This window comes from Carcharodon carcharias, chromosome 18 (genome assembly GCF_017639515.1).
Source record: "Carcharodon carcharias isolate sCarCar2 chromosome 18, sCarCar2.pri, whole genome shotgun sequence".
NCBI lineage: Eukaryota > Metazoa > Chordata > Chondrichthyes > Lamniformes > Lamnidae > Carcharodon > Carcharodon carcharias.
Genome location: NC_054484.1, coordinates 43,155,389 through 43,180,085, shown reverse-complemented (window position 1 = coordinate 43,180,085; position 24,697 = coordinate 43,155,389). Strand labels below are relative to the sequence as shown.

General features: G+C 44.4%; 1 protein-coding gene across 1 annotated transcript in view; it reads right to left on the bottom strand.

The window, feature by feature from the left end:
• The window catches only part of polq (polymerase (DNA directed), theta), a 94,683-nt gene that overhangs the window by 45,572 nt on the left and 24,414 nt on the right, over positions 1 to 24,697 (bottom strand). The window contains exons 10-15 of the mRNA XM_041210626.1: positions 24,137 to 24,283; positions 23,281 to 23,493; positions 17,685 to 17,827; positions 13,025 to 13,208; positions 11,433 to 11,575; positions 1,202 to 1,395 (exon numbers count right to left, since the gene is read on the bottom strand). Of these exons, the coding sequence (XP_041066560.1) occupies positions 1,202 to 1,395; positions 11,433 to 11,575; positions 13,025 to 13,208; positions 17,685 to 17,827; positions 23,281 to 23,493; positions 24,137 to 24,283 (1,024 nt within the window). The remainder of the gene's footprint in view (positions 1 to 1,201; positions 1,396 to 11,432; positions 11,576 to 13,024; positions 13,209 to 17,684; positions 17,828 to 23,280; positions 23,494 to 24,136; positions 24,284 to 24,697) is intronic.

The following is a 24,697-nucleotide window of genomic DNA, read 5'->3' as shown; positions in this document are numbered from 1 at the left end:
ACAGCTTTTACTGAAGCTGACAGTCTCAAAGAAAACAACTGAAAATGCAATAAGAACCCCGAAAATAAGCCCATGATATGTAATTACACTGAAAATGCAATGAGGTTCACGATTATCAGTAATTAAGCCAGAAGCATACCCAACATATCATATGCATAGCAAATGTGGAAATTGATCTAATTTTCGAGAAATTGTAGATTTTTGTGATTGTTTTGGTAATCCGCTGCTAAATCTGGGTATTGCATTGTTTGAAAAAATCTTACACGCTGACACACAGCGTTCTTCCGTACACCACGGGCAGAATTTTACGTCCCACAGGCGGGCATGTGCCTGACCCGATCTGGAGTAAAATAGTGTAAGGTGAAGTCAGGCGAGCACCCCAACGTAGTTGCGCGCTCGCACAATATTTCAGTCGGCAGGCGCGCGCGAGAGTCGGCAGCGCCTACTGACAATTAAGAGGCCTATTAAGGCCATTAATCAATTAATTTAATCCTGTTTTTTGCCGCCTGCCCAACCTTACTTTTGGCGGGCAGGCAAATAGGCTAGGCAACCTTTATATTTTTGAAGATACTTCATCCATGGGCGGGATGAGGTTTCCAACAGTAATTATAAAAAATAAAAATTTTAATACATCATTTTTAATATGTCCCTGTTCATGTAACTGAGTCACATGTGGGAACATGTTTCCCTTATTTTTAAAACCTTTATTTCTCATTTTAAAATTCTTCAGCTCCCTGAGGCAGCTCTGTGTCTTCAGAGAGCTTTCAGCGCGTGCTCCCCCGTGCACGTGCAGACTTCAGTGCTCACACTCCTCCTGCCCCCCGACAATGCTGAGGATCTCAGCGCATGTTAATTGGCCAGCCAGCGTGAAATCGCGTTCAGAGCCCAATTGTGGACGGCGATCTGTTTTACAGCTGTTCCCAGCCCAGCCTACCCAACGAAGGGAATATCCTGCCCCACAATTCACAGGGGAACTCTTATTTTGCCATCATTCTGTTAAATTCAGATAAAAGATTGATATATCAGTAACCACAAATTAAAATGTAACATTGCTTTCCTAATGACTCTTGATCCACTGCAGTCTAGAACATGATTAATTTCCATGGATCCTTACTCAAGTAATGAATCAACATTTTATGGGGAGAAGAGGAGAAGCTTCAGCAAACAAATAGACAAGTAAAAGTCAATACATCATCAGTACCTTTTGTGAATGGCCATTTGTCTATGCTGCTTGTCAGTCTTAGGAATAAGTTTCCCTTTAATTGAACGAGCCAAGAATCCTTCCTCAATTCCAACCAGTTCTGCTACTCTCTTCATTGAGGCTGACAAGTTCTCCCACAAACAAAAGAACTGATACCAGTCAATGGTTACCCATTCTTCATAGACAGGTGTGATCTGAAGTCAGTAGATGAAAAAAAACATTAGCATCCCATCATGAGACCTGTACACCAGTACAATTGTTTCTTTTGGTGTGGACCAAACAGTTGTACATGCATTTAGTCTACAGGTTTGAGCTCTTCTTATGACATGGTAACTGATGTCGTTCCGTTAAACTAGCAGATATACCACAACATTACTCAGGGTCCTCCTGAAGCAGTTATAATGTTCAGAGATGTCGTCTTAAACACACAAGCCTGTACAGTAGCTAATTTGGCAAATTCTGGTAACTGTAGTTACTTATAAACTGTCACACAACTTTTTATCATATCAAAGAAAAGTGTAAAATAAACAAAAAAAGTAACATTCCATAAACAGAAAATATCAAAGAGGATTCTGCAGTCTCTTAATTGCCTACTATCTGAACCCACTTAGTATTTAACCATTAAGAATCTAGTGTTTATTCAATTAAATTAATTAGGTACACATTCACATGACTTAACCGTGAGCAATGCCAAAGGAGATCTTCTATTCTGCAAATGGCACATCTCAAGAATTTCCTGTCCCACTCAAATTTCTGTATTCCACATTAAAAGTATAAAGAAGGAAAAAGAAATTGCCAGGACTACAAAATACCAGATCCAAAATGTCTGCAATTCATGCAGCTGAAGAAACTTAGTCAGTAATTACTTATCAGCAATTGAGCTTTGTAGTCTTTAAATAATACAAATGGACACTCTAGGAGGAGACTAATTCATTGCGATTCACCTGGTCTTATGGCCTTTCTACCTCTATCTCCTCCTTTAAGATGCTCCTTAAAACATACCTTTTTGACCAAGCTTTTGGTCACCTGACAAAACGGAGGCATGGGCCTGGGTTAAAGCAAAAGCCTGGGATCCAGGCCCTGGAGGACACCAGATCTGAAACTGTGATGGAAAGGGAGTATACTCCAGGCATTAAAAAGTAGAGGCAGGACGTGGAAGTCATAGGTGGAAAAGTGATGTACTTCTGTAGGTTCCGTGCCCAAGCTGTAGCAGGGAAAACCCAGAACAGAAGAGTCCAAAGCAAGAACAGGAAGACATAACAGCCAACAACTTTTATTTATATAGTGACTTTAACATAATGAAACATCCCAAGCACTTCAGAAGAGTTTATAGAGCAAAATTTGACACTCAGCTCCTAGCGATATTAGGGCAAATGGCCCACAGCTTGGTCAAAGAGATAGGTTTTAAGGAACATCTTAGAGAGTCAGAAAAGCTCAGAGGTTTTAGGGACGGAATTCCAGAGCATATGGCCTGGGCCTCCAATAATGGAGCAGAATTATATGAACGCAGGTGTATCAGAGGTTGTAGGGCTGATGGATGTCACAGCAATAGGAGGGGAGAGGCCATGGAGGGGCTTGAAAACAAGGATGAGAAATTTAAAATCAAAATGTTGCTTGACTGAAAGCCAATGTAGGTCAGCAACATAGTATGGGCTGGGAAACAAGCAGCAGAGTTTTAGATGGCCACAACTTTAGAGAGATATGATGTGGGAGGCCAGCCAGAAGTGCACTAGAACAGCCAAGTCTAGATATAACAAAGACAAGAATGAGGGTTTTAGCAGCACATGAGCTGAGGCAGGATGGAATCATGCAATGTTATGGTGGTGGAAATCAGTAGTCTCAGTTATGTCGCAAATATGCAGTCAGAAGTTCATCACAGCGTCAAATATGACACCAAGGTTGCAACTTTAAACAGTTACCAGATGGAGGGATGGAGTCAGCAGCCAGGGAACAGAGATGGAAGCTTTGGTCTTCCCAATATTTAATTGAAGGAAGTTCTTGGTCATCGAGTACTGATGTAAGAAAGCAGTCTGATAACTTAGTAACAGTGGAGGAGTAGAGGGAGGCAATGGTCAGGTGGAGCTGGGTGTCGTCAAATAGACACAAAAACAAACATTGTGTTTTCAGAAGATATTGCAATATGTAGGTAAAAAACAGAAGATGGTTGAAGATAGTTCATAGTATGGAAAGGTAATGGTATGAGAGTGAGAAACAAAGTAATGAGGAGATATTATGGCCATGATTGGTCATCGACATCCTTCCATCTACATAGGATGATGGGCATGAGATACTTTCATATGATATACTTTTTCTGATGGCTGAAATCAATCCATGAGAGGCAGGTTCTTCCATAAATTCAAATACGAGGCGGCTATCTTGTGGGTTGTTGTGTTTGGTGTTGGTACCTATTGTTAAGCGCTGCAGCTACTGATCATCATGGTGGCACACACCAGCCCGCAGATGATGCTGCCATTTTCCTCGGTCTTTGGCTAATGTCTCCCAGTTGTGAGAGTCAATGTTTAGGGCTTTCACATCACACTTGCAAGCATCCATGAAGCAGCATCCCACAGGTCTTCTGGTTCTGGCTACCTCCCTACACAGAATATCCTTGGGAATGCATTCATCTCCCATCCTGTGAACTTGCCCGAACCAGCAAAGTGAGTTTGTTTGATAAGTGCCAGCATACTTGGGAGATTTGCCTTTGAAAGGACTGTTGCATTTATGATTTTGTCCTTCCATGAGATGCCGAGAATGCACTGCAAACAGCAAGGATGAGCATTATTGAGCTTCCTTTCTTGGTAACTGTTAGTTGTATATGTTTCATATCCGTACAAAAATGGCTATGATTGGAAAAATAAGAATGAAACCAGGAAAGTGCAGTCCCATGCAGCTGAACAAGTGGAGATGTTGGAGAAGGATGGTGTGGTCAACTGTATTAAAAGTTGCAGACAGGTTGAGAAGGACGAAAGGGAAAAGTCTTGATGAGAGCCATTTCGGTGTTGTGGCAGAGGTTGAAACATGATTAGAGTGATTCAAATGTGGAGTTCCTGGAAATGTATGTACAGATTTGGGAAATCATAACTTGTTCAAGGACTTCGGAGTGAAAAGGGAAGTTGAAGATGTGGCAGTAGTTTGCAAGGATAGTGGGATCAACAATTGTTTTTTTGAAGAGAGATGTGATGATAGCAGATTTAAAGGAGAGAGTGACAACACTTAAACAGAGAGAACAGTTAAAGTATCAGCTACATACATACGTAATAATCTAGAGGGATTTGTTGGCCATAAGTGTGGTGATGGTGACAGCAAGAATATCTTTGATGTCAGTCCATGTTTGGGATCATGGAAGTATCACTGTTACAGATTAAAAGCAGAGATTTTAAGATCGCATATACACTGCATTAGCCTCAGCTTCCATGGATCAACTGATTTATGTCGAGTTGTGAACTTTCTGAATCAGAAGTGCATCACTCGGCAAGTCTGAATGAAGGTGTTCATCCATTTAAAACACATCTCACCGTATCCCAGTTTGAGGACCATAGTTTGAAATTAGGAGAACAGGTGGTGAATGAGTTAAGGGAAGAAAAACCAAAAGGTTCAGAGGGAAACTGGGCAGCGGAGCTGGAAAACAAATAGCAGCCTTTGGAGGAAGCAAAGCAGAGGCTCATGAGGGATAAAGGCTCAAATATTACAGAAGCAAATCTTTTCATTACATAGATGTGAAACCTAAACATAACCAGTTTCAAATACTATGGGGCAAATCGTCCATCAGATTGCCACTCTCTCCTTTTTACTTATCTTAGACTGGAACTGTACATTTTACACCCAGTCTTTTGACCAGTGCTTGGTGAGAAACATGCAGCATGGCGGCTCCGGGAGTCCCTTCTGTGCGGTGCAGGATGGTCAGGATGCACCCCCCTTTTTACACCACTGGTCGGGAGGGTAGGGGGTGAGGTGGGAAGAGTTGGGTCGTCGGGGGAGTAGTTGGAGGAATGGGGGTGAGTCAGGGGTGGGAGGGCTAGTTGAGTGGTCTGGGATGTGAGGGATATTCGGGTGGTCAAGGCATGTGGGAAGGGAGTCACGGGGTGGAAGGATAATAAGATGGGGGGTTTGTGGGAGGATAGTCAGGTAGTTGCTGTGGGGAGGGGTGGGGGGGGTGCGTGTGGTGGTGTGGGAGGTGAAGTCAGCGGGGTCAGTAGTATAATTACCCAGAAGTTAGAACTGGTTTTAATCCTTCTAACTTTTCCTGGGTAAGATTTCTGCTGCGAGTCAGAACCATCCAAAGTCCCCGACTTTAAATTGGAGTTTGGGAGTGTTCTAAGTGCAGGGTAATTGCCCAACCGAAGGTGAAACTTCCCGGGCAATTCCCACGCAGTCCTTGCCTGGGGAATTCTGGGGTCAGGGGTGGGGCCTAGCGCATCTTCCGGGGTACCTCCCAGGTACAACCCTCTGGGGAACGGAAGATTTGGGCCATAAACTTTTGACTAGATTTAAAAACTGAAGAGCTGTCGCATCCACGTGGGCACTGTGCTTTCGATTTACTGCATATCCTCAAGAAAAAAGGCACATTTTTGAGACCAACCTTATAGGCAAAAAATTAAGGAACGACTTTTACATGGGTAATGTTATTGAGGGGCTTGATCTCAAATAAAATGCACCCGCCTAGCACACCTAACATGGCTCTCAAAAGAAACCACAAGGTAATGGGGGAAGCGGAGCCCACACTGGCTGCTCTTTCTCTCTCTGTTTGTATTTTTATTAAGGGGCCTCCCCAACAGCCCTGCCCCGGGAGAGAAAGCATCTGCTGGGCCTGTGGTTTCAAAGCTGCTTGGGAGCCAGTGGAAGGGAAGGGCCATGCCATTGGAAAAAGGCTGCTCCCAGCTCTTGATCCAGGCTTCATTGCAGGAGGATTGCACTGAGTCAGCATTTGAAAGGGCCTGATTGGTAAAGGCCTGAGTCTCTCTTCCCCTGGAAGGCTGAGGGCAATGACTGAGGATTCAAAACTCAGGGATTCATTTATTTAAAGTTCTCTCTGGAAAATGATCCCTACATCATGTTTCGACAGCACAGAAACAGGCCATTCGGTCCACCTAGGCTCTTTTGGTGTTTATGCTCCACACAAGCCTCCTCTCACCCTACTTCATGTAACCCCATCAGCATATCCTTCTATTCCTTTATCCCTCGAGCACTTACCTAGTTTCCCCTTAAATACATCAATGAAATTACAGAGGATAAGAGTCCTCTACAGACAGATGTCAAGGTCAGATTAGCTCACTATGCCAAAAGAATTCAGGCCCAACCTTCAACTCTCTCATTTGCATGCAAGGTCCCAAGACCAAAAATGCATTGTAAAAATTGATATAAAGGTGTTCCCGCTTGGAAAAGTAAACCAGTTGTTTTGGAGAATCCCTATAACACTCAAAGACATTTTCTGGTGAGCTAATCAAAGACATCTTATGGAAATTTACAGAGATGCAAAAACTGATTCATGCTGGCTTACACTTCCACAGGTACTGCTAGCCATTCAAAAGATCAACAGTGTGACTGTTGATAACTATTCAGTTGTGAGAGTGGGGCAGGTTATCACAGCTGAGATTCATTTTCATATCCAACATGCAAAAACACATACTTTTACCAGAGATCACTAGAAGTGGTGAACAGGCTGATATTTTTTCCTTCCAAGCATGGGTTATCATAGCTAGTTTACAGAGGGCAGAATTTATTGCTCGGCGGGCGCACGCACGCCTGACCTGATCGAGTGTGAAAAGATACGCAATATCGGCCGGGCGTGCCGACATCAACTCGCACTCGCACAATATTTTGCAAGGCAGATGCGTGATGGAGACAGAGGCGCGCCCGCCATTAATTAAGAGGCCAGTTAAAGCCCGAGACACCAATTGTCTCCGACTTTACGTAGCCCGTGCGATTTTTCGGCCATTGCACGGGCAAAGCGGGCAGACCACTTTTAGCAAAAGCCCATCCACGGGCAGGATAAGGAGGAGCATTGTCAGTGCAAATAGTGAGGAGTTTTGGGTCAAACTTGCTGCTGGTTGCTTCTGTGAACTAGACAACTTCATCTCGCTTCAGAGCTGCACACTGAGCATTTCTAGGCTTCATTTCAGGACTCATTGCTGTCTTCCAGGCCCCCCAGAGGATTCAGACCGCATGGGCTCTCCCAGGTATCAGACAGCCTTCTGTTTCCCTGGTGATGGGGATCATGGTCTCCGCTGGAGGCACCTCGGAGGAGGAGGAAGAGAGGGGCAGAGTGGAGAGGAGGCCCGGTGTCCCAATCCAGGGGAGCAACCTGTGAGAGGAGAGGTACAGGTACAAGGGTGGCGTGGGGAGGGGGGGGGGGGGTGTGAGGGATGGGGAGGCCAACAGGGAGTCAAAGACAGAAGGGGCTGCAGAAGACGTCACTATCCTGCTGCCAGGGTTTACAGGAGGTGATGTAGCTACCTCAATATGTCCGAGGTACAGTGCTGAAGGAGGGTTCACCTCTCAAGGAAGATAGTGACCTCCATCTGTCAGAGGATCAGGCATGAGGTCAGATCCAACTGTGTGGGTGGACACCCCATGCCAGTGGTGCTGAAGGTGACAGCGGCCCTTAAACTCTACGCCTCCGGCTCTTTCCAGGGCTCAGTGGCCAGCCAGACAGTGAGCCAGAGGCTTCACACTGATTGCTGGCTTCCCCTGCACCTGGGGTGCAATCGACTGCACACATGTGGCCATCAAGGCACCAGCGGGTCAGCCGGGTGCCTTCGTCAACAGGAAGGGCTTCCACTCCATGAACGTGCAGATAGTGTGTGATCACAAGATGCAGATTCTGCAGGTCTGTGCAACCCTGGCAGCTCCCATGATGCTTACATCCTGAGACACTCCCAGCTGCTGAGGCTCTTCAGTGCTCCAGCCCAACTGGATGGATGGCTGCTGGAAGACAAGGACTATCCCCTCAAAAGGTGACTCATGATGCCTCTCTGCCATCCAAGAACAGAGGCCAAGCAGCGGTACAATAGGCGTCACGCCTCCACAAGGGCAGTGGTAGAGAGAACCATCGGTCTTCTCAGGATGTGCTTCCGATGCCTGGGCTGTTTAGGGGGCGCAATGCATGCCCCCCAGAGCATGTGTCACTGACAGTGGTTGTGTGCTACACTCTGCACAATCTGGCACTGGCAAAGGGGGACCCAGTGGGGGAAGAGCTGCACAGGCCACAGATGATGAGTCCAGTAGTGAGTCCGAGGATGAGCACGGTGAGGAGAACACTGAGGGCATGGACACTGATCTGGGCAACCTCCAGGGAGGCAGGGACACCCAGGATGCTTTGATCCAACACTCCTTTAGCTAGCCTGCCAGTAAGAACCTCCATCACTTTCCAGAGCTGCAGGCTCCATGCTCGATACCTGACAGGAACATTTCCTTGGCCAACAACATACACTCTGTGTCAGGAGACACATGTCCATCATTACATAATGGCCTACCCTGCATCTACAGAACAAATGAAGCATACAGAGGCCAATAGCACAAAATAACATCTCATTTAACTATGAACGTGAAACAGCTGAAATGAACATTAACCGGTGTTTTTAATCACACCATGAAAAAATTCAAACCAAAATTGGGAAACAAAATATCACCAGTGATAAGTCCACTTCGTGTTTAAAGGTGCTTTACATTTATGTTTGCGGGTGCTATGTCTTGGTGCACCCTTCTTCGATGGCAGCAGCATTGCAGACAGCCTGCTCGCTCTGCTTTCTTGTTGGCCTGGAAGATCTTGGCAGTCGTCCTCTGACCCATGGAGCCTATGCTGGCTCCGCCTGGGAGGGAGCGACCAGTGCCACAGCTGGTACCTCCCCAGTCACCGCAGCCTCATCAGATGCCACAGTTACTGGCAGAGGGAAGGAGGAGCTGCTGCTGTCATCCAGAGCGCCCTGAGAGGAGCCCGCAGAGATGACAGGCAGCTCGTGCACTAACGTGAGGTCACATTGGACCTCCCTGCTCACCACTGATGGACAGGCACCTAGCTGGGATACTGGGTACCCGATCCATCTCACACGCTGACACTGACCAGCTGAGGTCATTGCCGGTGTGAGGGCTTGCAGGTCTGAGTGCATCCCAGGTACCCCTGATTGAATCCCTGGAGGAGCCTCTCCATGAGAGTCGCCACTCTCTCCATGGAGGAGGCAGTGCACTTGGCCATGAGGGTCAACGCAGTGGTCATGCTCTGCAGGGACTCTTCCACAACGAACACCATGGCACACATTCCCTCATGTTACTCCACCAGATCCTCCCACACACCCTGCTGGGCTTCCAGCATTTGCTGCCTAATGGGCGACTTCAGAGGCCCGTCATCAGCCATTGACTGAGCATGTTCCTGGTCCCCAGCATTCCTCCAACTGCAGGCGCCCTGGGTGCTCTCTGCCTGCACCTCAAGCAAGTGTAAAGTGTCCTCACCAATGTGCACTGGGATACTAGACGGCGGTCTTATGCCCACCGAGGTGCTGGTAACTGCGCTGGTGCCTCTTTGACAGAGAGGTGCGTGCTCAGCATGGTGATCCTCCGGGGTCAGGGGTGGGCTTCAGGTTCCTCATTGCGACCACCTGTTGGTGAGCCTAAAAGGAAGAAGAAGAACATGTCATTAGTTTAAGTCATGAAACGGTTACCGTGCATGCCTGGCACCCTGGTGAGACAGAGATATGCATCAGGGTGCCCTCGTCTTTCCGTTATCAATGGGGACTCCAGTTTTGAGGATCACGTCAATATAGAGACTACACTAGAATGATTGCAATAGCTGACATTCTCACCTCTGTGCACTGCACTCTTACCTCCCTCTGGCATCTCAACCTCACCACGGCTGCTTGACCGAGGTGCTGCTCAAACTCCAGGGCCTCCTGCTCGTACCAAGTGAGGATTAGGAGGTGTGGGGGCCCTCTCCAGTCTGTAACCTCTCAATATTGTTATGGGGTGTCTTTTCCTGAAAGGATAGAGGAGCATTGGTTATTCCACTCTCTACCTGCAGCGCCACTGCAGCCTGGCCAACCCCACCTGAGGGACACCTCACAGCGCTCAGCCGATTCGTGACCCTGGAGCTGCAAGACACTCAGTCCAAGCAGCCAGGGCTCACCCCCTTGGCCAGCTCCTGCCTCATTGACATTTGCCACTCACACTCTGACACTTCTGAGGCCCACGGCAGGGGTGGGCAGCTCTTAACTGTTCTGCAGTGACCCATGCCAACACGGTACTCACCCTTTCCGATCGCAGTGGATCGTTGAAGCGCTTCAGGCGCTGGACCGACGTGCACCTCACCACGTCGTGCTTACCTTGGATGCCACCTCCTCCCAGGCCTTTTTGGTGAGGTGTGGAGGCCTCCTCCTCCCATCTCTGGGGACAAGGGTTTCTTTCCTGGCTGCAACCTCCTCCAGGAGGGCTGAAAGGCACTCATCTGAGAAACACGGGGCCGACTGCCCTGCCTGCTGTGTCCAAACGCAACGGGATCCATCTTCACTTCCATGGCAGCCTTCCAGGAGCTGCCTGGGCCGGTTTTGAATCGGCTGCCAGGTCACCATTGGACCCAGCGGACATCATGCTCCTGCCCCGCCTGCCCCTTCTCACTGATTCCCCAGCCACCTCTCACGCTGCGTGGGCCTTAATTGGCCCGCCAGCATGAAATCGCAGTGTGCTGCCAATCGTGGGCAGCGGTTGGCTTCCCGACTGCCACCGTCCACCCCCACCCGAGCCTGCATGCCAAGGGCAAAATTCTGCCCAATCTTTTTATAAAACATAGCAATTCTTGGCTTCTTAAACATGATGGTATTAACGGTGATATAAACATACACATTCACAATAATGACAAAAACATATTGTGTATTCTTTCAAATACCATTTTACCGTTTGAATATAGCACCTGAATGTGTTACTGAAGGAAATGCACTGATGAAAACAGCCCAGTAAAAAGAGTTCCTGCCATCACCAAGCGGAGAACACAGGTGATGTGTCATAATTGTCTCATAGCTTTAGCATCACAGTGGGGTCAGCCTTATATCAAAAGTATAGTAATTGTGTTTTGGTATACCACTCACTTCCTGGTGTATAAAACTAAAGAGAGATCAAGACATAAACAAGCATTAGGCTGCTCAGAGCAAAACTAATCAGGGGACATCCCAACGGTTGCCCACCAGTTTCAATATGTAGCATGAAAAACACAATTAATGCAAAACAACAAAGAAAATTCCTCATGTACCTGATAGAGAATATGAAGATCATTCTCCAAAACAAACCCTTTCATTGCTTTCTGTAAGTCAGCAAAGATTCTCAGTGCATCTGGAGGAGACAGGGAAGAAGCGAGAGTGGCTGCTCCCAACTGTGTGGGTCGATACAGTTGAACTATTAAAAAAAACACATTACCTATATAAGTACAATTGGACTATTAGAATCTTACACCATTTTGCCTGTAACAGCTCTTTGAAAGAACTGTCTAATTTAGTTTCAAACTCCAGCTTTATTACACAACCCCGCTAATTCATCCTCTTCAATTACTGTGTTCAAGTCTTATGTGAATCAATTTTCCCAAGGAGTGGACCCTGTGAATGTAGCATTTTGTTTTCACTGCTCTGCTGTGTAATAAGTCAGTAAACAAAACTGCAGAAGTTTAAAAATGGCCATGATTCATTCAACAAGTTCATATATTGATTAATCTTTCTCTTGGAAAAGAAAAGTCACTAAACTAAACTAAATGATAAAAAAACAAGAGTGCTTGAGACATAGATCAGAAACCTACAACTGAAATGAGACCCAGAGAATAAGTGAATGCCACAGAGAGAGGCAGAAATCCACAATAAAGATAAAGAATGTAAAATTTGTTCAGAAATTGGAAGAGAAAATGTAACAAAAAAGACAGAAAATATTTGAGTCATAGAACGGACATGTTCACTTGAATTCCCCAAGATTCTTTTCTAACATATATAAATGCAGATGGGATTATCACAACATGAGCTTGAGAGCACAAGAAAACAGAAGAGAACATTGAGAAAGTTGAAATCTGGCATAAACAAAGGCTCCTATTTTACTTCTGCTTTGTTCCTCACTATTGAATGTCCCTGGAATTTCAGTTTTTATTGAAAATCTTAGTTATTTTTAATCTTTGAATGTGGAAATGCACTGGTGCAGCAGGCTTGTAAACTTCCATGCTTCTCCTATGTTGTAATCTGATCAGAGCCATGCTATTAACAAAAGACACCAGAGGCCACTGCAGTGTCACTGGAGGGGTAAGAGGGGATAAATCAAAAGGCAATCATCCAGGTGTACGTGGTCAGGTCTGGCTACAAATAGATGTAGATCTGGGAGTAAATCTCCACCTTGTCCATTGACCAGGGGTAATACATGGTGAGGTAGAACCAAAAAAACTTACCAAAAGTAGCCAAAAAATAAAAATAAGCAAGTTAACAATAACCAGTGGAGTACTGAAGCATAAGGTAGAGCAACAGGCTGTAATATTTTTAGTCAGCCACTACTGAAAAGCATTGGATTTGTATATTCATTTAAATAGTACCAGATCCAGGATATTAAAAACAGCTGGGCAAAATTAAACTGAATTTTAAAAAGTGCAACTTATCACCAAACTTTAACTGTAAAAGCAGATTATCTTGTGTGAATAAACAGGATTATTATTTCAAAATTTAAACAACAGATGTATATAAACAACAGTTCCTAAAAGGTGATGTATGGTATGGAACTAGATTTAGAAAAGTATAAGTCAAGGAATTTGTCTGAACAGTAGAAAATATCTGAAATTTTATTTGCCAAACAATAAAATGGAGGTAAAGGAAAAGTTACTTTTATCCCCTTCCCGGTCCTCTTCCAGTATTTGAATAAGCTCATTCTCCATTAGGTACTGAATAGCGTCCTCAATAGCATTCCCCTGGATTGATGCTGCCTCTTGTGCACTGGCAGCCAGCAGTGTGCATGAGGCATACACGCGGACATCTTCTAGGGTACTGGCAACACCACCCACTATTATCTGAAACCAAGATAAAGAGCCCACAGTTTTAGAAATCGTACAATGTCCAAAACATTCCTAAAGTCTGATAGATTATTTTCACACGCAGTCCAAACTAGATAGAACCATAGAACTGGAATACAGCACCACTTCCCAGCCTCCTCAAATACAAGATCTTAAACCAATTTTCTTTCTTATAATAAACTACAATCTGTGGATCACATATGGCATGAACCAAGTGACAATTTTATTTGCACTTATATTCCTTAGTCTGTTGGATTTTGTAAAAGCACTGGGATTGATACTTCGCCAAAGGACACCAGGTGAATCCTTCATTTGGCGACAAGGAATTATTTGGGATTTACCAACCAATCAGTCTGTGTTTGGGAGATAATGATGCTTAAATTTGACCTGCTAAACTATCTTACATCAACTATTTCAGATCCTATTAGTATTTCCACTATTATCTCACCACCACCTTCTCAAGGGCAACTAGGGATGGGCAATAAATGCTGGCCCAGCCAGCCAAGCCCACATCCAATAAATGAATTTTTTAAAAACTTCCCATTAGAATCAGGCCAAGTGACTGGGGAGGTGGTGGCTGTGGCACAGTGGTATTATCACTGATTAGTATTCCAGAGACCCAGGGTAATGCTCTGGGGACCCGGGTCTTACGTGTGACTCTCAAAAAATGCCCTCTGAAGTTGTGATAGTAGGAGATTTTAACTTTCCACATATTGACTGGGATTCCCATACTGTAAAAGGGCTGGATGGCTTGGAGTTTGTCAGATGTGTTCATGAAAGTTTTCTAAATCAATATAAAAAGGTACCAATGAGAGAGGATGCAATACTTGATTTCCTATTAGGGAACCAGACAAGTCAGGTGACAGAAGTATGTGTAGGCGAACATTTTGGGTCCAGTGACCACAATGTCATTAGTTTTAAGCTAATTATGGATAAGGATAGGTCTGGTCCTCGAGTTGAGATTCTAAATTGGAGAAAGGCCAATTTTGTGGAAATGAGAAAGGATCTAGGAAGAGTGGATTGGCATAAGTTGTTTTCTGGCAAGGATGTGTTCAGTAAGTGGAAGGCATTCAAAGGCGAAATTTTGAGAGTGCAGGGTTTGCATGTTCCTGTCAGGATTAAAGGCAAAGTTAACAGGCATAGGGAACCTTGGTTTTCAAGGGATATTGGTGATCTGGTTAAGAAGAAGAGAGAGGTGTATAGCAGGTATAGGCAACAAGGAGCAAATGAGGTACTTGTAAATTATAGAAAATGTAAGAAAATACTAAAAAAGGAAATCAGGAAGGCAAAAAGAAGACATGGGGTTGCTTTGGCAGATAATGTGAAGGTAAACCCAAAGGGTTTCTACAAGTATATTAAGAGTAAAAGGATAGTAAGGGACACAATTGGTCCCCTTGAAGATCAGAGTGGTCGTCTATGTGTGGAGCCTCACGAAAACAGCAATTTTGCATCAGTATTTACTCAGGAAACTGGCATAGTGTATAAGGAAGGAAGGGAAACAAGCAGTAGTTTCATGGAACATATAGAGATTAAAGAGGATTAGGTGCTTGCTGCTTTACAGCGAATAAAGGTAGATAAATCCCCTGGGCCTGACATGATATTCCCTCGGACCTTGAGGGAGACTAGTGTAGAAGTTGCAGGGGCCCTGACAGAAATATTTAAAATGTCCTTAGCCACGGGTGAGGTGCCGGAGGATTGGAGGGTAGCTCATGTTGTTCCGTTGTTTAAAAAAGGCTCCAAAAGTAAACCAGGTAATTACAGGCCAGTGAGCCTGATGTCAGTAGTAGGTAAATTATTGGAAGGTGTTCTGAGAGATTGGATATATAATTATTTGGACAGCCAAGGGCAGATTAAGGATAGTCAGCATGGCTTTGTGCGTGGTATGTCATGTTTAACGAACCTTGCAGAGTTTTTTGAGGAGGTTACCAAGAAAGTAGATGAAGGAAAGGCTGTGGATGTTGTCTACATGAACTTTAGTAAGGCCTTTGACAAGGTTCCACATGGGAGGTTAGTTCAGAAGGTTCAGACACTTGGTATCCATGGAAAGGTTGTAAACTGGATTTGAAATTGGCTGTGGGAGAAGACAGAGAGTGGTAGTGGATGATTGCTTCTCAGACTGGAGGTCTGTGACAAGTGGTGTGCCTCAGGGATCTGTGCTGGGACCATTGTTGTTTGTTGTCTATATCAATGATTTGGATGATAATGTAGTGAATTGGATCAGCAAGTTTGCTGATGACACTAAGATTGGAGGCGTTATGGACAGCGACGAAGGCTTTCAAAGCTTGCAGAGAGATCTAGACCAACTGGAAAAATGGACCAGAAAATGGCAGATGGAATTTAGTGTGGAAAAATGTGAGGTGTTACATTTTGGAAGGTCAAACCAAGGTAGGACATCCACAGTAAATGGTAGGGCACTGAGGAGTGCGGAGGAACAAAGGGATCTGGGAGTTCAGATACATAGTTCCCTGAAAGTGGCGTCACAGGTAGACAAGATTGTAAAGAAAGCTTTTGGCATACTTGCCTTCATAAATCAAAGTATTAAGTATAGGAGTTGGGATGTTATGGTGAGGTTGTATAAGACATTGGTGAGGCCAACTTTGGAGTATTGTGTGCAGTTCTGGTCGCCTAACTACAGGAAGGATATCAGTAAGATTGAGAGAGTGCAAAGAAGATTTACTAGGATGTTGTCGGGTCTTAAGGAGTAGAGTTACAGGGAAAGATTAAACAGGTTAGGACTTTATTCCTTGGAGCATAGAAGAATGAGGGGAGATATGATAGAAGTTTACAAAATTATGAGGGGTATAGACAGAGTAAATGCAAGTGGGCTCTTTCCACTTAGATTAGGAGAAATAAACACGAGAGGACATGGCTTTAGGGTGAAAGGGGAAAGGTTTAGTGGGAACATTAGGGGGAACTTTTTCGCTCAGAGAGTGGTGAGAGTGAGGAACGAGCTACCATCTGACGTGGTAAATGGGGGCTCACTCTTAAGTTTTAAGAATAAATTAGATGGATACATGGATGGGAGAGGTCTGGAGGGTTATGGACTAGGTGCAGGTCAATGGGACTAGCGGAATAATATTTTGGCACAGAGCAGAAGGGTCGAATGGCCTGTTTTCTGTGCTATAGCGTTCTATGGTTCTATGAACAAGGGAAATTGGGGATCGGCAATAAATGCTGACCCTAACCACTGACGCCCACATCATGAACAAATAAAAAAAAAATCTCAACAATAGTTAGCACATTAAACATTGAGCATGCTAAATATTATGCTAAAAGGCAGCACATCTATGTCACAATAAATTTACTACTGGAATCAGTAAGATTGATTATAAAGTAGTGAGATCAATTTAGGATTATATTTCTTAAAATGCTGAAAGTTAACATCGTCAGATAGCCAAACTAATGAATAGATTAAAATCTATACAAACTTGAAGATAATAATCTTTTCAGAATTTAAGCAGTATATACAACTTTGCCCACGTGGACTGGTGGACGTGAATTGGTTGCCCTTTCACTGGGAGTCTGGCATTAGCCTTCTGAGACATCAATGATGAACATCCTCTGTAGAAGTGCCATTCATTCCTTCCTCTATATTTTATCAATCCACTGACAGAGAGAAATACAAACTTCTGAATTTATTTTGGTTTTTCTACCAATTCTATGACAGTTCAATCTATAGTCGAATGATCAGATGGGCTGTAGTGCAAAGATATGTAAATAGGTCACTTCTGCCTGAGGTTTTCAGAAACACTAATGCAAGCACCACTTCCAAAAATATATCACATTTGTTTGTAAACTAGGACTCCATGGCATCAGAAATTTATTCAGGTCATATTTTGTATGTTTGACAACGCTATTGTGTGCAAAACAACAAGCAGGCTCTGAATTTCAGCTTGCAGGCTTGTACATGTCCAAAACCTAATTTAAGACTTCACAAATATCATGTTTGACTTATTCTAATCAATAGCAATTGCCAACGAGGGGAGTTAGAATAAAATTTTTTGACACTGGTTTCTAAGGATCCTGGCCATCACATGGAGAGACAACACCACCAAAGAATAAGTGCTATGGAGGACTGGACAGAAGCAACTGCCCGACATCGTGACGGAGAGACCACTGAGACTGACAGGACAGGTATTTCATCTCCCGAACATATGCCCCTCCAGAGTGGCAGTAGAACGGACACCATCAGATGGCAAAAGGAGGCAGGGTCGGCTAAAGGAGACCTGGCAAGATACATTTGAAGAGGACCTTCAAAAGCGAAATGCCACCTGGGATGGAGTGAAAGAGATTGCGATGGACTAAGGCCAGTGGCATAGGCTTGCTGCCCATAGTTCCTCCAGTCCCATGCGGAACAAAGCGTAAGTGAGTCAGTCTAAGTTCTAAGGAGCTAAAACCTCTCAGCCAAGGGCTGTAAGCATATAGGTTAGATTCTTCCAATTTGAAATTGGTCATGTTGATCTTTCATCTTACCTCAAGGATAGCTCGGATCATGCTGGTCGTGACACCCTCTCCCTCCTTCTTCACAAGGCAGCTACGCACAGGTTTCAGCGAGCCCTGTAACAGGCTCATTCCTTTTGCTCTCTCTGCATTCTTACACACAAGTATACTTTCACCTGAAACAATGTTTAATGTTGAACATTATTAATACTTTTTTGTTGCTCTCCTTACTCTATATAAAAAACTCCAAAAGCGATGAATTCAGAAAAACTGTTCATTCTATTTCAAATACAGAGATAAAAACAAAAAACTGCAAATGCTGGGAATCCAATACAAAAACAGAATTACCTGGAAAAACTCAGCAGGTCTGGCAGCATCGGCGGAGAAGAAAAGAGTTAACGTTTCGAGTCTTCATGACCCTTCAACAGAACTGAGTGAATATTAAGAGAAGGGTGAAATATAATCTGGTTTAAGGTGGGGGGGGAGGAGGGGGGGGTGGGGAGAGAAGTGGGGGGGGGTGGTTATAGGGACAAGCAAGCAGTGATAGGAGCAGATAATCAAAAGATGTCACAGACAAAAGAACAAAGAGGTGTTGAAGGTGGTGATATTATCTAAACAAATGTGCTAATTAAGAATGGATGGTAGGGCACTCATGGCACAGCTCTAGTGGGGGTGGGGTGGAAAGACTAGCAGGGCATAAATGATTTAAAAATAATGGAAATAGGTGGGGAAAAAAATCTATATAAATTATTGGAAAAAACAAAAGGAAGAGGGAAGAAACGGAAAGAGGGTGGGGATGGCGGAGGGAGTTCAAGATCTAAAGTTGTTGAATTCAATATTCAGTCCGGAAGGCTGTAAAATGCCTAGTCGGAAGGTGAGGTGCTGTTCCTCCAGTTTGTGTTGGGCTTCACTGGAACAATGCAGCAGGCCAAGGACAGACATGTGGGCAAGAGAGCAGGGTGGAGTGTTAAAATGGCAAGCCACAGGGAGGTTTGGGTCATTCTTGTGGACAGACCACAGGTGCTCTGCAAAGCGGTCGCCCAGTTTACGTTTGGTCTCTCCAATGTAGAGGAGACTGCATTGGGAGCAACGAATGCAGTAGACTAAGTTGGGGGAAATGCAAGTGAAATGCTGCTTCACTTGAAAGGAGTGTTTGGGCCCTTGGATGGTGAGGAGAGAGGAAGTAAAGGGGCAGGTGTTGCATCTTCTGCAGTCGCATGGGGAGGTGCCATAGGTGGGGGTTGAGGAGTAGGGGGTGATGGAGGAGTGGACCAGGGTGTCCCGGAGGGAACGATCCCTACAGAATGCTGCCATGGGGGGGGTGAAGGGAAGATGTGTTTGGTGGTGGCATCATGCTGGAGTTGGCGGAAATGGCGGAGGATGATCCTTTGAATGCGGAGGCTGGTGGGGTGATAAGTGAGGACAAGGGGGACCCTATCATGTTTCTGGGAGGGAGAGGAAGGTATGAGGGCGGATGCACGGGAGATGGGCCAGACACGGTTGAGGGCCCTGTCAACCACCGTGGGTGGAAAACCTCGGTTAAGGAAGAAGGAAGACATGTCAGAGGAACTGTTTTTGAAAGTGGCATCATCAGAACAGATGTGACGGAGGCGAAGGAGCTGAGAGAATGGGATGGAGTCCTTACAGGAAGCAGGGTGTGAGGAGCTGTAGTCCAGGTAGCTGTGGGAGTCGGTAGGCTTGTAATGGATATTGGTGGACAGTCTATCACCAGAGATTGAGACAGAGAGGTCAAGGAAGGGAAGGGAAGTGTCAGAGATGGACCATGTGAAAATGATGGAGGGGTGGAGATTGGAAGCAAAATTAATAAATTTTTCCAGGTCCCGACGAGAGCATGAAGCAGCACCGAAGTAATCATCGATGTACCGGAGAAAGTTATGGGAGGGGGCCGGAGTAGGACTGGAACAAGGAACATAGAGAGACAGGCATAGCTGGGGCCCATGCAGGTACCCATAGCCACACCTTTCTTTTGGAGGAAGTGAGAGGAGTTAAAGGAGAAATTGTTCAGTGTGAGAACAAGTTCAGCCAGAGTAGTAGTGGATGGGGATTGTTCGGGCCTCTGTTCGAGGAAGAAGCTAAGGGCCCTCAGACCATCCTGGTGGGGGAGGTGTAGAGGGATTGGACGTCCATGGTGAAGAGGAAGCGGTTGGGGCCAGGGAACTGGAAATTGTTGATGTGACGTAAGGTGTCAGAGGAATCACGGATGTAGGTGGGAAGGGACTGGACAAGGGGAGAGAGAAGGGAGTCAAGATAACGAGAAATGAGTTCCGTGGGGCAGGAGCAAGCTGACACGATCGGTCTACCGGGACAGTTCTGTTTGTGGATTTTGGGTAGGAGGTAGAAGCGGGCCATCCAAGGTTGGAAGCTGTAGGAGGAAGATCTCCAGAGGAGATGAGGTCAGTGACAGTCCTGGAAATAATGGCTTGATGTTCAGTGGTGGGGTCATGGTCCAGGGAGAGGTAGGAGGAAGTGTCTGCGAGTTGACACTCAGCCTCCGCAAGCTAGAGGTCAGTGTGCCAGACAACAACAGCACCACCCTTGTCAGCGGGTTTGATGACAATGTTGGGGTTGCACCTGAGAGAATGGAGTGCAGTAAGTTCAGAGAGAGACAGATTAGAGTGGGTGAGAGGAGCAGAGAAATTGAGACGACTAAAGTCACGCCGAGTTTTTCCAGGTAATTCTGTTTTTGTTTTGTTTTGCTATTTCAAATACATACTATCAAAAATTGAGGATAATTCACATAGGTGCAGAGTTTTTCTTGATATGTAGCACATAATTGTGACATGATGTAGGATAGCAATTTGCATTGAACTTTTGATGGAATTAATTCCAAGTGATTTCAGTATCCCTTGTTGCGCGCTGCTAATTTAGGCCTTATGCACTTCAATTTAAATGCAGTTGCATTTACTTAATTCACATCTAATCTGTCTGATAATTTGGATTTAGTTTGAATTTGCAGAACTCCTGTCAAGTGCACTGCAAACTTTCATCAAGCTCAGTTGAGAAGTTTGGGATCACTACAGGGGGTGATATATATGGGTAGGGTAGAACGCTGCTCCAGTACACTTACAACACTGGCATCTACCTAACAATGTGGAAAATTTCCCAGGTTGCCTGTCCACAAAAAGCAGGGCAAATCCAATCCAGCCAACTACTGCCCCATCAGTCTACTCTCAATCACCAAACTGATGGAAGATGTCGTCGACAAGTGCTACGAAGCAGCACTGATTCAGCAACAGCTTGCCACAGATGCTCTGTTTGGGTTCCACCAGGGCCACTCGAATCCAGACCTCTTTATAGCCTTGGTCCAAACATGGACAAAACAGCTGAATTCCTAGGGAGATGCATGAGAGTCTGCCAGTGACATCAAGGCAACATTTGACAGAATGTGGTGTCAAGGAACCCAAGCAAAGTTGAAGTCCAGGAGAACCATGGGAAAAACTCTGCACAGATTGGAGTCATAAAGCACAAAGGAAGATAGTTGCGGTTGCTGGAAGCCACCTCAGCCACAGGACATCACTGCAACAGTTCTTCAGGGCAATGTCCAAGACCCAACCAAATTCAGCTGATTTATCAATGACCTTCCCTCCATCGTTAGGTCATGAGTGGGGATAGGTTTGCTGATAAATGTTCAGCATCATTCACAAATCCTCAGATATTAAAGCAGTCCATGTCCATATGCAGCAAGAGCTGGACAACTTTCAGAATTGGGCTGATAAGTGGCAAATAACATACATACCACACAAGTGGCAGGCAGTGACCATATCCAACAAGAGAGAATGTAACCATCTCCCTTTGACTTTCAATTGTATAACCATCACTGAAATCCCCTATCAACATCCTGGGGGTTACCACTGACTAGAAACTTGACTGGCCCAGCCTTGTAAATACTGTGACTTCAAAAGCAGGTCAGAGGCTGGGAATTCTGCAGTGTGCAGCTCAATTCCTGACTCCCCAAGCCCAAAATGTTGAACAAAGCACAAGTTAGGAATGTGATAGAATACTATCTTGCCTGGATGCATGCAGCTCCAATAACATTCAAGAGGCTCAACACCATCCAGGACAAAGAACCCCGCCATCTGCACCTTAAAATTTCACACTCACTATCACCCCCAACGCACAGTGGCAGCAATGTGTACTACATTCAAGATGCCCTGCAGCAACCCATGAGTGTCCTTTGACAGCACCTACCAAATCCACAACTTCTACCACCTTGAAAGACAAGGGCAGCAGTTGCAATGGAACACTGTCACCTGCAAGTTTCCCTCCAGATCACACTTCATCCTAACTTGGAACTACATCATCATTGCTCCACAATCGCTGGGTCAAAGATCTAGAACTCCCTCCTTAACAGCACTGTGGGTATACCTACACCACATGGACTGCAATGATTCAAGAATGTGGCTCACTGCCATCTCCTTAAGGGCAGTTAGGGATGGGTAAAGCATGCTGGCCTTTCCAGCAATGCTAACATCCAATGAACGAATATTAGAAAAAAATTACTGCCCAGGAAAAATGTCTCTTCCCTCAAGATAGCAGTAGAGAATCTGATTGGAAATTAGTTGTTGAAAAATTCAAACTAGTTCCTCATAGGCCAGCTCACCCTGATCAGCTCATAATCGACTAATGGGGCAGTTTTATTTGAAGTGAAATCGGCGCTAGTGGGCTGATAATTTCAAGGATCATCTTAATCATCATTGTGAAGACCTGAATGATCATGTCCTCACAAAATAATGGAACAGTTAGTCCCACCATTCACACTCCGAATCACTGCTTTGCGGGTGACCAGTCTTATGAAAAGAGTAATTTTGCACCATTCATCCTATCATGTCTGTGTCAGTTCTTTGGAAGAGCAAATCAGTTAGTCTCACTTCCCAGCCCTTTTCCTGTAACACTGTCAATCTTTTCTCTTCAGATTCTTATTCGATTCCTTTTTGAAAGCCACGATTGAATCTGCCTCTGGAGGAATTGGAAAAAGCTCTCACTATCGCCATTGGTTAGGAATATTATACCAAGAACTAGTGCCTTCCTTTGTAGAAGGCTGGTATTAAGAAGCTCAAACTGATTTACTAATTTCCTTTCAGAAAACATGATTTGTTAATCTGACTTCTGATTTAAATGTAGCAGTGAACTATACAGTCAGTCTCTGGTAATCTAAAACATTGACCTTTTTTTAGCTCCCTGAAAATCTAGTGGAGTCAGTTAATAGCATACTAGCAATAGGTGTGCAAGTGTGCTTGTCAAAAGTTTTAGTGATGGCAACAGATATGCATCCAATCTGATAGGCACCAAACCCAGGCTAACGAGAGGCAGAAAGGAGTCATGTGCCCTCTGGTGGTCTAGGTAGGCCTTGCACAACAGCAGAATTAACAGAATTAGGTGAAGGCACTGAATGTAAATTGAGTCCCGATACTTCTTGCAAAACTTTTCTCCCAGTTGAATGCAATGTTGAAGACCCTTTTATTTTAAATCAGGTCTACCCTCCAAGGGCCAGTATTAATATGCTGTTGTAATATTTTGCATGTTGAATAATGAAATCACAGCGAGTTTGACTTGCTACCCAAATGCAGGTTTCACAAATAGTATGTATAAAACAACTGGGCATGCATACCCATTGTGTCCACTCCTTTCCTCCCAGCTCTCCCAGACATCTGTTTGTAGGTGATAACATCAAGAAGCTGCCCATTAAATACTGGTGATCGCACAATCACACGACGAGCTGGTAGATTTACACCAGAGGACAGGGTGGAGGTAGCCACGAGGACCCGAATCAAACCTTGACGAAATGCCCCCTCAATGATATCCCGTTCATCAAAAGTCAATCCTAAAATGAAAATGAGAATGGCAGAAATAGGCAGTAATAAATTCACCAGTTACTAATTATGACTCTGCAATTCAATGACAATCCAGAAAAATATCATTTTATCACTATATGCAATATATTAGCTGAAAAACTCTATGCTTGACCAATATATTTTATCATTTTGTTAACAGGTGAACAGGTAACCAAGAATGGCCTGATCCCCATTCAAAGGCTGAGATTTCTTACCAGCATTACCATTATTACTTCACTTACTACATAAAGCAAACATACACCATAATCTCATGAAAATGCATGGAGTAGTTTGTGTAACAAAACAGTGAGGATTCATTGTCCAGCAGCCGACAACTTGGCTCTGTATTCCTTTTGAACGCTTAAACTCGCACAAGTCCAAATAAGCTGTTCTAAGGTAAAGATATATAGTCTCAGCCATCTTCACACCCACAAGAAATTACCATTCGCCTGAAAGAAAACTGAACCAAACCAGCTTCCTGCAAAAAAAATCATATTAGCCCTCACTGTGTCTAGCAACATTTTTTTTTCACATATATGCTTTATAGCTTCATTTCATGAAACCTTTTCAACATCTCAAGAAAGTGATTAACATTACAGTATATAAAGAGGCAAAAAAGGGAAATTGTAATACCAGCATGATGAAAGCCCACTCCCTGAGGTACGGTGCGGCCTAGTACTGCATCGAGCCCAGCTGGTGAGCGCTTTAGATGATCCACAGTCTCCTGGAGTTCATCCTTATGCAGTGTGAAAGGGAGTAATTTGGATGCTTTTACAAATCCTACAGTAAAGACAAAAAAATTAAAACAAGGTGAAAAGCACAAATCACATAGCTCACACTAAATTATATTTTATACACAAAGTTGAAAAAGAAATTATAGATAATTAAACAAGATGATGACTATCAATATGGATCATATAATCGTAAAACAAAATAAGTTATCATTCAGCCAATCATGCCTGTGATAGCTCTTTGAAAGAGCTATCCAATTAGTCACAGTCCCCTGCTCTTTCTCCATAGCCCAGAAAATATTTCCTTTTCAATTCAATTCCCTTTTGAAAGTTACTATTGAATCTGCCTCCACCACCCTTTCAGACAATGCAATCCAGATCACAACACACTGCATAATAAAAATTCTCAGTTCACATCTGTATTTTTGCCAACTATCTTAAATTGGTGTCCTCTGGTTACTGA